Genomic DNA, 13,526 nt, shown 5'->3' with positions numbered 1-13,526 from the left:
CTAATTTATTTATATAAAAAAGTGTATTATAAGTTTTCAAAAACTTTTAACTTCAAAGTTTTATTCTTAAGGGATAAAATAGAAATATTATAAAAATTAAAAAATGTATATGTTGTACATAATACTTTTAAAACTTATATTCTTGATAAATTAAAAATAATAATAATAAAACCTAAATATTTTACCATCAGAATATTTTTCCCATGACAAATTATATTAAGGAATCTGCAGATTCTAATAAAAGGTTCATGTAAAAAATACATAAATCACAATTAATCAAGAGCAAGTAATTAGTAGAACCAAGTTTTTAATGCATCAATAAAACGGCTCCGTTTGATTTATAGGATTGGATTTAAAGAGATTTAAAATTAAATTCCATTATAATTTTATATTTGGTTTAAAGAATTTCCAGAATTTGAAATCAAACATAGGATTTGATTGGTATTTCACATGATTTCGTAGAATTTGTATGCAATAATGTTTTAAAATATATTTAATAAAAATGTAATTTAATTATTTTTATGATTATTTTATAATTTGTTTTTATAAATAATGGAATTCAAATCCATTCCAAATGATTCCAAATCCTTACAATTAATCCTTCAACAAAATCTAAATCCCTCCAACCAAATAGCCTCTAAAAATAAGGAAACAAATAGCATTTTAAGAACAAAGGTAGAAAAAAATATTATGTATGACTTGAAAACTTTAAGATAAATGGATAAGATTAATTGCATGAAAAAATAATGTACTTTAACTCAATTCGTATTTTGAGTAACGTACTTCCAAAACATCCATTTTAGTATCTAAGATGTAAAGTTTTAAACATTTAAGTATTCGGGTAACCGGTTGAAGCATTAACCGGTTATCATGCTGATGTGGTATCAACTCAGTATTATTTGCTGACGTGGTTAGTGACATGAATTTTTTTTAATCTAAAATTAATCTTTTTTTAATCTAAAATTAGTCTTCAACCGGTTACCCGGATACTTAAATGTTTAAAACTTTACATCTTTTGTACCAAAATGAAAGTTTTATAAGTACGTTACCCAAAATAGAAATAAGTGAAAGGTACGTTACTTTTTCATGCAATTTGCTCAATAGATAAACCATCAAACGGTTAAAGGTCACAAGGATGAAGTTTAACTAATATCACATGTGATTTAAGTTTTCGTAAAATGAGGTTTCTCATTTGAACCTCCACCTCATTCATATTACACAAATACGAAATCGAACTTTTAAATACTCAATACAATGAGATACATAATTTCATATCGTATTACCGACTTAATACAACAAACCAACCAAACGCACGTGACAAAACTTTCTCGTTTCGTCATTTTCAGCGATTTGATCGGGTTTCTCGTGTCGTGTCAATGAGATGACACAGTATGATCGTTTTAACAAACATTTTTATTTTCTAAAATGCATTAGCAATTGCAGGAAAACCAAGTTGGTTAATTCATTAAATCAGGTCGAGTCGAATAATCTTACTTGGAAACTGGAGGGTTGACCCGACAAACCTCAGCATTGAAGCCGGAATCCATCAAAAACAGAAGCCATGCACGTTGTTGCTCAGAAAGACGATCCCTCGGCCCTTTTACTTCCACAAGCTTGGCCTCCCCGCTATAATCTCCATGAAACCGCCACAACAGTAGATCTGGCATGCCACTAGACCAACTCCGATAATCTTGAGCCAGGTGTCGGCAGATTGAGGCCAGGCAACGGCCACCAATACATGTCACAATTGCTCGAAGCTCGGTTAACGAGTGCCTGTTCCAGTCAACTCCTCGACACGCTGTTCCCAAATGGGATTCCCATGAAGTTATGAGCATCTCCTCACCCATGCCTTCCTCAATCTTTACCAGAAGAGGTTCTATGATGCTTTTTCTAGATTCATAAAAGTGATCTGTGTCCAAATCTAAGGGTGAATTCTGCAATAGAAACAGAACTAAAGACCTCAGAAATAAAGCCCCATCTTCCAGACACCTCAGGTCACTGGTTACAAATATCTTCCTATTAATATAGGTACAAAGTTTTATGACTGCAACAATGATCTTGAAAACGCGACCAACCCCAAAAGCATAAACCAAACGAACCCCATATGTACCACCCCACTAGAGGGTAAGATATATGCAGACCTGATCGACATAAAGAGTAGAGTGGCGCTAAACCCAAAAGCATATTATAGGATAAAAACAGAACTCTTGTTGATCTGAGTAAAGTGTGTAAGAAACTTCTGCTCTATGGCTCTACCTACGGACCGTCTTCCCAGTTGAGGTGAGATTTATAGATTATGCTATAGTTTTTTTTATTAACTTGGATATACAACCCGCTATGCGAGCCGACTAATCCCAAGGCGACTACCTGCTTTGCAGATAGCCTGGAGTCACCGCATTTGAACCTCCGTGACCACAAGGGGATTTTTATTCCTCCTTGGATTTGAACCTGGGACCTCCTGGTACTTTTGACCTTTGGAGCCAAGCTCAAAACAATCAGGCACCACCCTTGTGGTTAAATTAGCTATAGTTATTATAAGCACTCGACTAGTATCATATCAAGTGTCATGCAACATAAAATAAGAAAGGCAAGCATGGGTGTAAACAGATATGATTATATTTGCATGTATATATCAGCATTCGCTTGTATTGGATATAGATATATACTTGTGAAGTTGGCTACAGATTTGGATTGGATCCAGATATTGCATTGCATTTTGTATGATATTTGATGAGAATTAGAGAAATGTAACTAGTGAAATGTATTAACATATGAGGCCAAGAAAAAAAAGCAAGACTATGCTATATTGTCTATGCACGAAACTAAACATGCACCAACAACTTGAGGATTACAAACTACGAATTGATGATAATTCACTATTAGCATATTACATGAAAAGATATGGTTGTTAAATACTTTGAAATACAGATACGACCATCTTATACCACATCTACTTATAGTGGCTACTCATCACTTAATAGTATATGAACAAGGGTGGATATATGGTATCCATTTACTTCCCTCATGGCAAGTGATGGTTGTCTTTATAATCATTGTTTACATAGCTATGGCATAAATATGTGTAACGCTTAACAACTAGCATGATATGTACCAACACAAGAAACTGAGACCATGAAACCATGAGTTGGGTTCCAGTGAGAACGGAAGTTATGGTGAGAAGTAAGAAGCGATCTCCACCCTTGGATCAATCCTAATTGAATGCGGTGCACCGAGATGCACCGGAAATTCCCATGATAAGTGCAACTCATGGGGTGGGGTGAGATTAAAGTGATCAAGGGTCCAGATTCCTTCTTACGCTTCTCACCTTAACTCCTATTCTCAGACGATCCTTCCTCATGAAATGATACCATGACATTATTTTATTAAGTACCTGAAATCTGGTGAGAAAGACATTTGGCATGTCAGCAAAGATCACATCCCACATAAGAAGCCCGAAAACAGTCAGCCAAATGCCACTTTCTGAATGGACACCTTGCCAACCACCTCCTTCTCCCGCATAATACTGCAGGGCAAGCTGCTCAACACCACACTGTTCTCCATCTTCACCATAAAACCTGCTCTTTGTTCCAGTTTTACAGTTGAGTGGCCTACCTTGAACGTGAACCTAAAAGATAGTTGGCAAATTCGCCGTGTTAGGTGAAGAATAAAGAGCAAGAATTGAAAGCTTAAATCTCCTAGACGTAATAACTTAACATCTAGAAACTAAAACCGATGATGAATCACTAATTTAAAAATACCCGAAGAGAAGCCTATACTAACAAGTAGCAACCTCAGGGATCTTCCTTTTGAGAGACTCCGAATAACTAGGAACTTTCCACCGTCTTGGCGGTCTTCCCAAGCGAAGTACCCGCCTTTGCAATGATATTCTTGAACCAGCACGAACCCACGGATCAAGTAACCCAGTTTCAGCAACACACAAGCTCTCATTGACACGGCCCAGATGCTCCAAATTAATGGACAATCTCAATGTCCAATATCCTCTTCTTCGATCATTAGCAAAATTAAGCAGTAGGTGCTCGAGTAAATTGATTGCATCGTCGTATCTGAGCAAAGATAAAGTATTTCATCCCTTAGATCACAAATGAAAAGAAAAAAGCCATCCCTGCTACGCTAAAATAACTAGACAGCCAGCTTTTGTGTGTTGCTTTAATCACATCTTCCAAAAGAAGTGCTTACCCAAATGCAAGGAAAGTCAAAGTTGACTACAAACAGCAGAAAAAGATTCATAATAAAGCAACAAGCCTTGCTATGATAATTCAGCATATAGTTTGACGAGTCATGAAAGCAGTAAAAGATAAGAGAGTGCCAGCACTCATACCTACGTTGACACTCAAGAAAAGAAACGCCTAACAGAACCACCTTGGAGTAGATCCAGAAAGCTGAAAAGCATGGAAAGGGTGCAGGCAATTGTTTAGAGGTTGACAACTGTATTGTTCTTGCAGCGGAATTGGATATGCTGGAGTCAGATATTGCAATGCATCTCAAGACCATTGATGAATCATTTTCTTCAAGAGATTCATCCATGATCTGTGCCACTTCAAGTGCCTATTGACAGCTTACCACTAGATTACTTGGGTAAAGGCAATAGTATACCTAAAATAAGAAAGGATGTCTCGGCATTACCTCCTCATAAGATAGTAGGTCATTTCGACTGGAAAATATCTGGTCAGTGACAACACAATTGTAAGTTGGATACTTCACAATTCCCAAATCCACAAGTAAAAATGCTGACAGATCTTGCTCCCCATTACAGAAGAAAAGCCTCTGCACAGACATAAAAAGAGACATTTAAGAGATCTATGTATCTTGGGTATGTAAACTAAATGCAAAGGCATATAGATTACCTCAACACGCCAAATTAGGGAATCGGCTGCTGAAGAAATACGTATACAGGATCCCGCTTTTTCCAAGACTGCTTTTTTTAGTAATGAGCTGCAGCATACATGATTCTAGTTAAGAGAAGAAAGAAACTGAACACAATTGGAGTGAAGAACTTGGGAAATGGCAAGACCTTGGTCCATCCACATATGCAGAAAGAAGTGAAGAAATGTATTCCTGCTTGCTATGACTGCATTTCTGAAAAAAAATTATAAGATTTATCAGAAAAGATTCGAACTTGGGTAATGATAACCTTGAAGAGAGCCAAATTCCATTATAATGAAGTTTAAGATATATGACAGAAGTACAAAGGGACAAAAGGCCAGCATACTGGATATAAAATTCTTGATGCAGGATTTTATGTTGAAAGCTGAGTTGGTAAGATATTCATCATCTACATTCCCCTCTAAAAAGAGCTATATAATTTAAACATGTAATCTCAAAAGAAGTTCATCTTAACCGATTAGCAATCAAATGGCACTAATGATTACACAAGGGAAAAAACTCACAAAAGAATTAATTAGCAACCTGCAGCTCCAAAAGAATTGCCATACATTCGTATAAGGGAAAGAGGAAATAAAAATGAGGTTCGAGGGCCACATAATTTCAGCATGCATAAAGCACTCTCCATGTACCCCATGTTTTAACAACTCACACTCATTCGTCTTACATAGATGATTAAAACTTAAAGCAAGTTCTAGGCTCCAGCTGCAACTGGGAAACAGTAATCATTAATCATCTATCTGTGTTCCTCCTTCTTACCAGTTTCTACGCAACTAAAACACAAGATAAGAATAAAAGACATATTGAAGCTCATTTGTTAACCCCTCTAATAAAATGTTGAACTGGAGAAATATCAGTAGAAACAGAAGCAAGGATCCACCAAATAGACATAAGGGTCAAAGCAAATATATCTAAAAGTCACTGGTTGGCCCATCTACAAAAAGAGCTTAAACCTGAACGGAAGTTGGTAAAAGGGAAGGGAGGGTCCATGCCATCAGTTTTTTCAACTTTAATATCTTGCACAAATCTAGTAGCATAAGCATTATCTGTAGAAAGAGTACACGATATCAATTTATTGCAATGTATGGCCCGTATCTGTCCACACAATAGTTCTCTTCTTGTGTGGTCATCAGAAGCCAATAGGTAACTTTGGGAGCACAACTACAGTATCAACCAAATTTAGGAGGACCCCTCCGGAATGCTCCATCAGCGTATACTATATCAAAAATATAATGAACTTGAGGAAAACACGAATAGGAAATTATAGGAAGACGAAGAGATGTTTGATAACTTGATCCAGCTTATAAACAATGAATGTGGTATCCCCTAAACTGTATCTGAATACACAAAGGGCTATTGCTTAAATAGATATCATTGAAAATATTGCAAGGACTATGCACAAATATAACACCATGTTTTCCTATATGTAGTACTCGTAAAGTTCAGGTTTAATTAACCATTTACATAGAATTTCTGCTCTTTTTCTTGATGAAATGTGGAGGGAAGTGGGAAAATGGCCGATATTACTGAAAGAATTCCTCTTTGGATAGTAGGCACTGTAGCTGGTATTCTTGTGATCGGTTTAGTAGGCGTTTTCTTTTATGGTTCGTATTCCGGATAGGGTTCATCCCTGTAGTAATCGAATGAATTGAGTTGTAGACATGAAAGAGACCTGACTAGAATGCTACAGTGAAGAGATATGATAGAAGAAAGGAGAAACATCAAAAGGCTATTAAATAAACTCTAGCAAGGTCAAGGAACCATAACCACCTTCATAATTTAAATCACTACTGAAACCAATCTTCTCCAGTAATTGAGAATGCTGGAAAGTGCGTAATAATAGCACAACAAAGAATAAAATGCAGAACACTTGAACCAGAATTACACAAAAGCTTTCACACATTCAAGGCCCTTAATATCATCAAGCTATAGATCCAAGGCGAAAATCAACAAAACATACAAATTCTATCTAAAACTTCTATCCGAAGATAAAATGAAATCTTTAAACTAGCCAGGCACAGGCTAAAGTAGCAAATCATATACCACTCTCACAAGCCAGAAACCGGACGGTAGCTTCTCTGCTCTATGCAAAGAAAATGCTTTCAACCAGTCATCTGAGAGAAGAGTTTCATAGCCATAAAATTTCAAAAGTTTGGTGATCTCATGCAATGCAGACCTTATTAATCACACATAACATTTCCCGCAGCTCACCAACAGTAAGTATGTTTAAGACTCCTTCTAGATCATCTTTATGTAATTCACTTGTGGTTTCAATGGAACAAACATAACCTGCTTCTGCAATACACAACCTCATCAAAGTCGTATAAATTGGAATTATAGCCTTAAGAATATAGGCAAAGGTAATAAACTGTAAATACTTTGTAAACAGAATTAAATTACCAGATAGTTTCTTCACTGCATGTTGGGAGTCCAATATTTCAACATAAGCAATATTAGACATCCGAAACCACGGCCCTGAAGTAAGAAGCATACATTTATATTATATTTGCACGGTTTATAAGTTACTGAAAACTATAAGAATTACTCTTCCAAAGCATACCTTGACTCAAGAATATCATATGCAAACAAGAAGAAAGTGTTAGCACATGCTGTAACATACAAAATGATAATTACTATAAATGATAACTATCCATGGTATAATATCAGAAAAATTCCAATTCTCATAGCAGTTCCCATCAATTGAGCGTATAGGTCGCAACAATGTAATTCACCTTCCACAGCATTATGATAAAATGACACAAGATAAAAATAGAGGTAAACAGAAAAAAGGCTGATCATGATCTTATAATAAATAAAAAGAACAAGATATCTTTCTTGATCAACAATATTTCCCCTCATTTTTCCACAAGTTCAAATTTAATCATACAGTCAATGTGTTAAAACAACACAATTATTTGCTTCAGTAATAAGAACAATTACATAATTAAAGAGGACTATGCTGCTATATTAATGCATTTTTAACACGTTCGAAACGCCAACTATCACTCCAATATTTGGAAAATAAGTGTCATGTGATCACTTTCTTCCCTCCCGGATCGCATTGATAAGTCCTTGAGACACTTGTATTATATGTTATACGACCTTCCTTAAAAACGAAGTTTAACCAACAAGAAGAATCGATAACAGCACAAATAAAACTAACCAAGAACAATAGGGTATGACAATCTAATGCTTAAAAGAGAAAAGTAACACCTTTTCTTGTATAAAGACGAATAAAGAGCCTCTGACTATCATCAGAAAGTAAAAGGAAATTTTCTGCAAACACAAAACATACATATTAGCATGAAACTCTACAGAAACAAGGACATGTATAAATGACACTAAGTACCATATAGGCACCTAAGAAGATCTTTTCATCATGTGTGAAAACATGAAGAGTCGTCCTTAAAACTTCTTGTAGCAACAGGCAAAAATTCTGTTGGTACTTCATCGTGACAGGAGGGGATGCCTCACTTAACTTGACAGCGCTTAAAATATGTCGACATAATGACTTGAAAACCTGAAAGTTTTCGCCTTCTAGTTCAATAGAAGAAATCTTCTCTTGACACCAAATCTGAATCGGGACGACTGCATGAGCATGTTCAGGAACCGACATAATACGACCCTGCAATACAGCCCGTTGTAAACTATCATGCAAACTATTATTTTGAAGGAACATATTACCCAGTGCGCCAGGTCCAGCACTAGTCAGATCTAGAAAGTCACACTCTACTGTATATGTCTGCAGAAAGTTACTCATACAGATCCAAATGTTATTCTGACTCATAGGATCGTTTTCAACATCGTATTAAATGAGATAAAGTCAAGAATGCCATGAAGCAAGTCAGATTCAAATGTTATTCTAAGTTGTGGATTGGACCTGAACACACTTAGGGTGAAGTATTTAATTCTTTGTTGTTAATTTAGAAGAAAATATGTATATGGTCGACAATACGGTTTGGTGTCATATTCACGGTGATAAATACATTATTTGGCATACAATTGCTTATGGGGTGATGCAGCATAACCTTGTATCCTATCATAGGTAAGCATACATACATAGTTACACCCATCTAAAAAACACACATGCATAGATAGAGAGAGGGGCATGAAACAAAGAAAAGAGATAGTAAGTGATGCATCATAAACTTTAAAAGAAGAACACTAGCTCATGAACTAATATATTGGTAGTACTCTAGATAAATGCTATTATACCTCAAAGCTCAAGCCGAAGGTGTCCATTAATTTTGACAAATGTTCCGCTAGCTCTCGAGGTATATAACCAAGTACCTTACTGCATCCAGATTCTGCTGAAAGAACCTGGATCAAAGGCCATGTGATTCTTTAACATTTGCAGAACAGTTGTCATCTAAATATAAACTAGACAACAGATAGATTAACCTTGACAGCATTAGGGTCCTTGATATTTTCAGGATCTCTGCAAAGAGATATACTTGCGCCAGTATGTAATTCTCCTTCTTCACTGAACCTTCGGCCAACAATAAAGGTTGCAAGCAACTTACCCAATATGTCATCATCTGAATTGGCACTGTCATCTTCAGAGACCTCAGTCTCAGTAAGCAATGAAGGGGAGTTGACTCTTCCACCATTATTTACTGGGGAACCACCCCTGACACCAATTTTCTCATCATTCACTGAAATTTCTGCTGAATCATCTGCATTTGCTAGCAAAATATCGTCTGAACTGGAAGATGACTGGCATGTGATACTGTCGGTATCCTCAGTACCTACCCCACCTAAATCGGTTATATCCTTTTCAAGACTAGTCAGGTTAGACTTTGTATCATCCAAATTGGTAGAATGAAATTGGACTTTTGATTTGGAGCAGAAGTTGAACTGAAGAAGTGTCTGCTGGCTTAATTTCCGTTTTGTCCCTCTTGCTAAACATGCATCTAAAACCAAACGCATCCATAAGATTCAAGTGCACTTGCAAACATATAAAAGCACGAACAAACAAATACTAAAATGCATATGCCGGGTAAACAATTCATGAAACTTCGCTCTCTCCAGTATGCCTTTTGGTGAATTAAAGAGGACATCTTTATGCAAGAGAATTAACTACTCATGGTGTTCACCAAGTGATGTGTCAAATGCCACCAAGCAAAGCTATTGACAAGAAGTCAGACCCAGAATTTCAAACAGGAATTAATTGCGATCATAAGGAACAACTATTCACGAAAGAACAGGCTGTTCAAAATACTCCGGAGAAATCTGGACTCCAGACATACCTAAATGAGAGTTGATCATGTACTCTTCCCCTCGAACCTTATTCCCGCAAACCGGACAAGTAACCATGTCAGAACCCGAAGTCCCAGCCAAATTTTCACTACGCTCCTCTAGCGACTCTTCTGCTCCATTTTCATCTTTCACGAGACTCGAATCTCTCTGAAAATCAAACAAGCAAAATCCGATCTTAAAATCGTCAAGTCTAGCGTAACCATCTGTATGCCTGATTATATAGAAAAATAGAAAAAAGAAACCTGAATATGAGCTGACATAATAGATTGACGATTGGGGAGGAATCGCCGGCGTTTGCCGATTAATCTGATCAAGCTTTCTCGTCCGGTAAGCATCGTTCGATTAACGTTTGATTTTGACCTAAATTTCATCTTCTTCCCTTTTTCCGGTCGAACAACGGTACCGGCGAGTTTGTATTTGTAGCGTTCTCCCGCCAAATGGAGGTACTGTTCCGGTGGGCTAGGGCGTCTGCTTGTTTGAGTGTTGCCGCTATTTTTTCCCTTGTGTGTTCTTTTACCAACCCATATTTTCTTTTACATTTTTAGTCCATATGGTTGCCACTTTATTTTAGATTTGGTCCCTTTATTGCTATTTTGTTTCGGATTTGATCCGATTAATTAACTCCGTTAAAAAGAATAAGGTGACGTTTGTTTTCTAAGAGGTGTTGAAGTCTGAAATCTTATTTCATTTCTAATTAATAAGAGGTGGTGTTGAAGTCTGAAATCTGAATGAATAAGACTGTTTGTTTATAAAACTGATAAATGTCTGAATTTGTTTAAATTGTCTATTTTATCCATTAGAAAATTATAGTGTTAAATTTATATAGATAAGTTTATACAATTTCACATATTTGTTCATCATTATTACGAATTTTATATTTAAATTATATAATTAACATTCATTTAAACAAACATATGTTATTAACGTTATTTTGAACACATTTAAATCCTATTAAAACACATCAATTGAGACAGGTGATGATCGATTTGGTAATAATCGATTGAAAAATGTCGTTGCTAAGAGTTTGGAGAACAATAAGAGAAAAATAAAATGTTGGTTTACCTCTTATCAGATAAGAGGTTGGTTTACCTCTTATCAGATAAGAGGTGAACAAGACATAAGTACCTCTGAAAAAATGGGGAAAAAACAAACAGTCCGAATGTCCTACCTCTTAACTAATCAGGCATAAGAGACTAATAAGAGTTTTCTTTGAAAAACAAACAAGGCCTAAGTTAAGTTGGAGGCCTATGTTTTTTATTATAACTTAATTTATGTTTGATAAAAAAATAATTTATTTTTGGTTTAATAATATATTTTTTTATAAATATAATACTTAAGTATTCTCTTAGAACAATTATCTTAATTATATTTTATTTTTTATATTAAAAATGAATTGTTTATCCTGTTACAATTACGAGTATCTGTTGTTAGTTACACAAATACAAACATGGAGTTTTAATAAATTGTACTTACGCACAATTTACTTGTAAACTTGAATTTTAAGTAATATGCATCAATAAACAGTACTTCATGCATAAAAAATGGTTTTCAAAAGTTTTTATCAAATGTTTTATAATACAGTATAAATATATTAGCTAGTACAGGTTTGGTTAATATAGTAAGAAATGGATTTTACAAGAAAAACTTTTCGACACGCCAACTATTGACCAATTCTTTCTGCTAGAATTTTGTTGAAAAACCATGTTGAATACTGAATTCGAATGGTGCAAGAGAATTTGGCCATTAAAATCATCTATAGCAGCTATGCTATTTTATAAATTTTGAAAATGTAAGAGAAATTTGCTTAAATAGAAAAAAAAAATGAGGAAGGCTGGAAAACCAAACTACAACGAATATCCGAAGAGAAAGAATGAACATTTTTATGTTCACGTTTTTGTTTTATTTTCAGCATCCTGAGTGTCTTTGCTTATTTTATCGTGTTTAAATTGCTATTTGTATATGTTTCTCTACCTATCTATATATCTATACATATATATATATATAGAGAGAGAGAGAGAGAGAGATGGGTTCAAACGAGAAGACTAACTATTAAAAAAAACAAGAAAAAAGTCGTTAATGTACAAAATCATATGAGATTTTACGTTAAATCAACGGACGACTTTTGAGACCATTTAAGTCGCAGGGCAAAGTCGCGAGAATCATGTATGATTTGTTACGTGAATTATATATGATTTTGTACATTTACAACATTTTTCTTGTTTTCTTAAATAGTTAACGTTCTTGTTTTTAAACGGACGGGCACTGCTTTGTAGACCTCGTATCTATCATTTCTGCCCTCGACATATACACATATTATGTTCAATTTTTTGGTTTTAACAATTTATGTATATGTTTTCATTGCTTAAAATTTTAAAAATAAAAATTATGCGATAAAGTATTAAATTTAAAAAAACATTATTATAAATGTTTAAATTAAAAAATATAACTTATATCAAATATCTATACTATAATATATATATATATATATATATATATACACACACTATATTATAAAACATTTGATAAAAAGACTCTTAAAAACTATTCTTTATGCATAAAGTACCGTGTATTAATGTATATTACTTAAAATTTAAGATTACAAGTAAATTGTGCATAAGTACAATTTATTAAAACTTTATTTTTTGAATTCGTATAACTGACTTCAGCTAAACATAATCAAATACAAGATAAACATCGCATTTTAGATATAAAAAATCTAAAATATAATTAGGATAATAATTGAGTTATAACAGAATCATTATCTATATAAAAATTATATTGTTAAACCAAAAATAAATTACTTTGTTAATAGACCTAAATTAAATTATAATAACAAATTGAATTAAAGAAATTGTATAAAAAACGAGAATTTTTAAATAGTTAATTTGATATTAATTTCGCTATATATTTTTTCAAAATTTTATGATGTCTTCAAATTTATTTTTATTCAAAAGTAAAAACATTATTTTTATCGAATCCACATAAACCGTATTATATCATAGAGAAAAAAAACAAAATATTAAAATGAAGATGTATCTCGCTGCATTACACGAGTACCCTTCTAGTATGTGTATATATATATATATTCTTTTTAATTATTGACAAGTATTTTATAAAAAAAATATTATTACTAAAAGGGTATTAACGTAATAATTAACAAGAATAGAAGATATTTTAATTGTTGATTATTTAGGACGGATTATTTGACTCATAAATAATCAAAATCATCATAATTCTTCCAATAAAATATGAAGATTTGAAATTAATTGATATTAAAATCCAACATTCTTTTGATATTTGGACTTTTGGAATCTTGATCTCAATTCTTGAAAATAATCTTTTTTACAGATTTTTACTTTTCTTTT

General features: G+C 33.9%; 1 protein-coding gene across 3 annotated transcripts; it reads right to left on the bottom strand.

Moving 5' to 3' along the window:
• Positions 1-1,179: 1,179 nt before the first annotated feature.
• LOC112519516 (fanconi-associated nuclease 1 homolog) lies at positions 1,180-10,620 on the bottom strand. 3 transcript variants are annotated; one of them, XM_025127677.1, is made up of 16 exons: positions 10,404-10,620; positions 10,152-10,308; positions 9,304-9,815; positions 9,118-9,222; positions 8,263-8,527; positions 8,116-8,178; positions 7,303-7,377; positions 7,114-7,197; positions 6,946-7,016; positions 5,033-5,097; positions 4,866-4,953; positions 4,645-4,785; positions 4,340-4,566; positions 3,791-4,064; positions 3,392-3,625; positions 1,180-1,934 (listed from the first exon to the last, which is right to left on the bottom strand). In XM_025127677.1, the coding sequence occupies exons 1-16, from the start codon at positions 10,530-10,532 to the stop codon at positions 1,491-1,493; spliced, it is 2,934 nt and encodes a 977-aa protein (XP_024983445.1). In that variant the 5' UTR covers positions 10,533-10,620; the 3' UTR covers positions 1,180-1,490. The 3 variants fall into 3 exon arrangements, with proteins under 3 accessions (XP_024983445.1, XP_024983444.1, XP_024983446.1); XM_025127676.1 differs by lacking the exon at positions 6,946-7,016 and having other exon boundaries at positions 7,079-7,197; XM_025127678.1 differs by lacking the exon at positions 9,118-9,222.
• Between the last annotated feature and the right edge of the window lie 2,906 nt (positions 10,621-13,526).

This window comes from Cynara cardunculus (assembly GCF_001531365.2).
Source record: "Cynara cardunculus var. scolymus isolate 2C chromosome LG 10, CcrdV1, whole genome shotgun sequence".
Classification (NCBI taxonomy): Eukaryota; Viridiplantae; Streptophyta; class Magnoliopsida; order Asterales; family Asteraceae; genus Cynara; species Cynara cardunculus.
The sequence above is the reverse complement of the archived record's forward strand: the minus strand, read 5'-3'. Positions and strand labels throughout refer to the sequence as shown.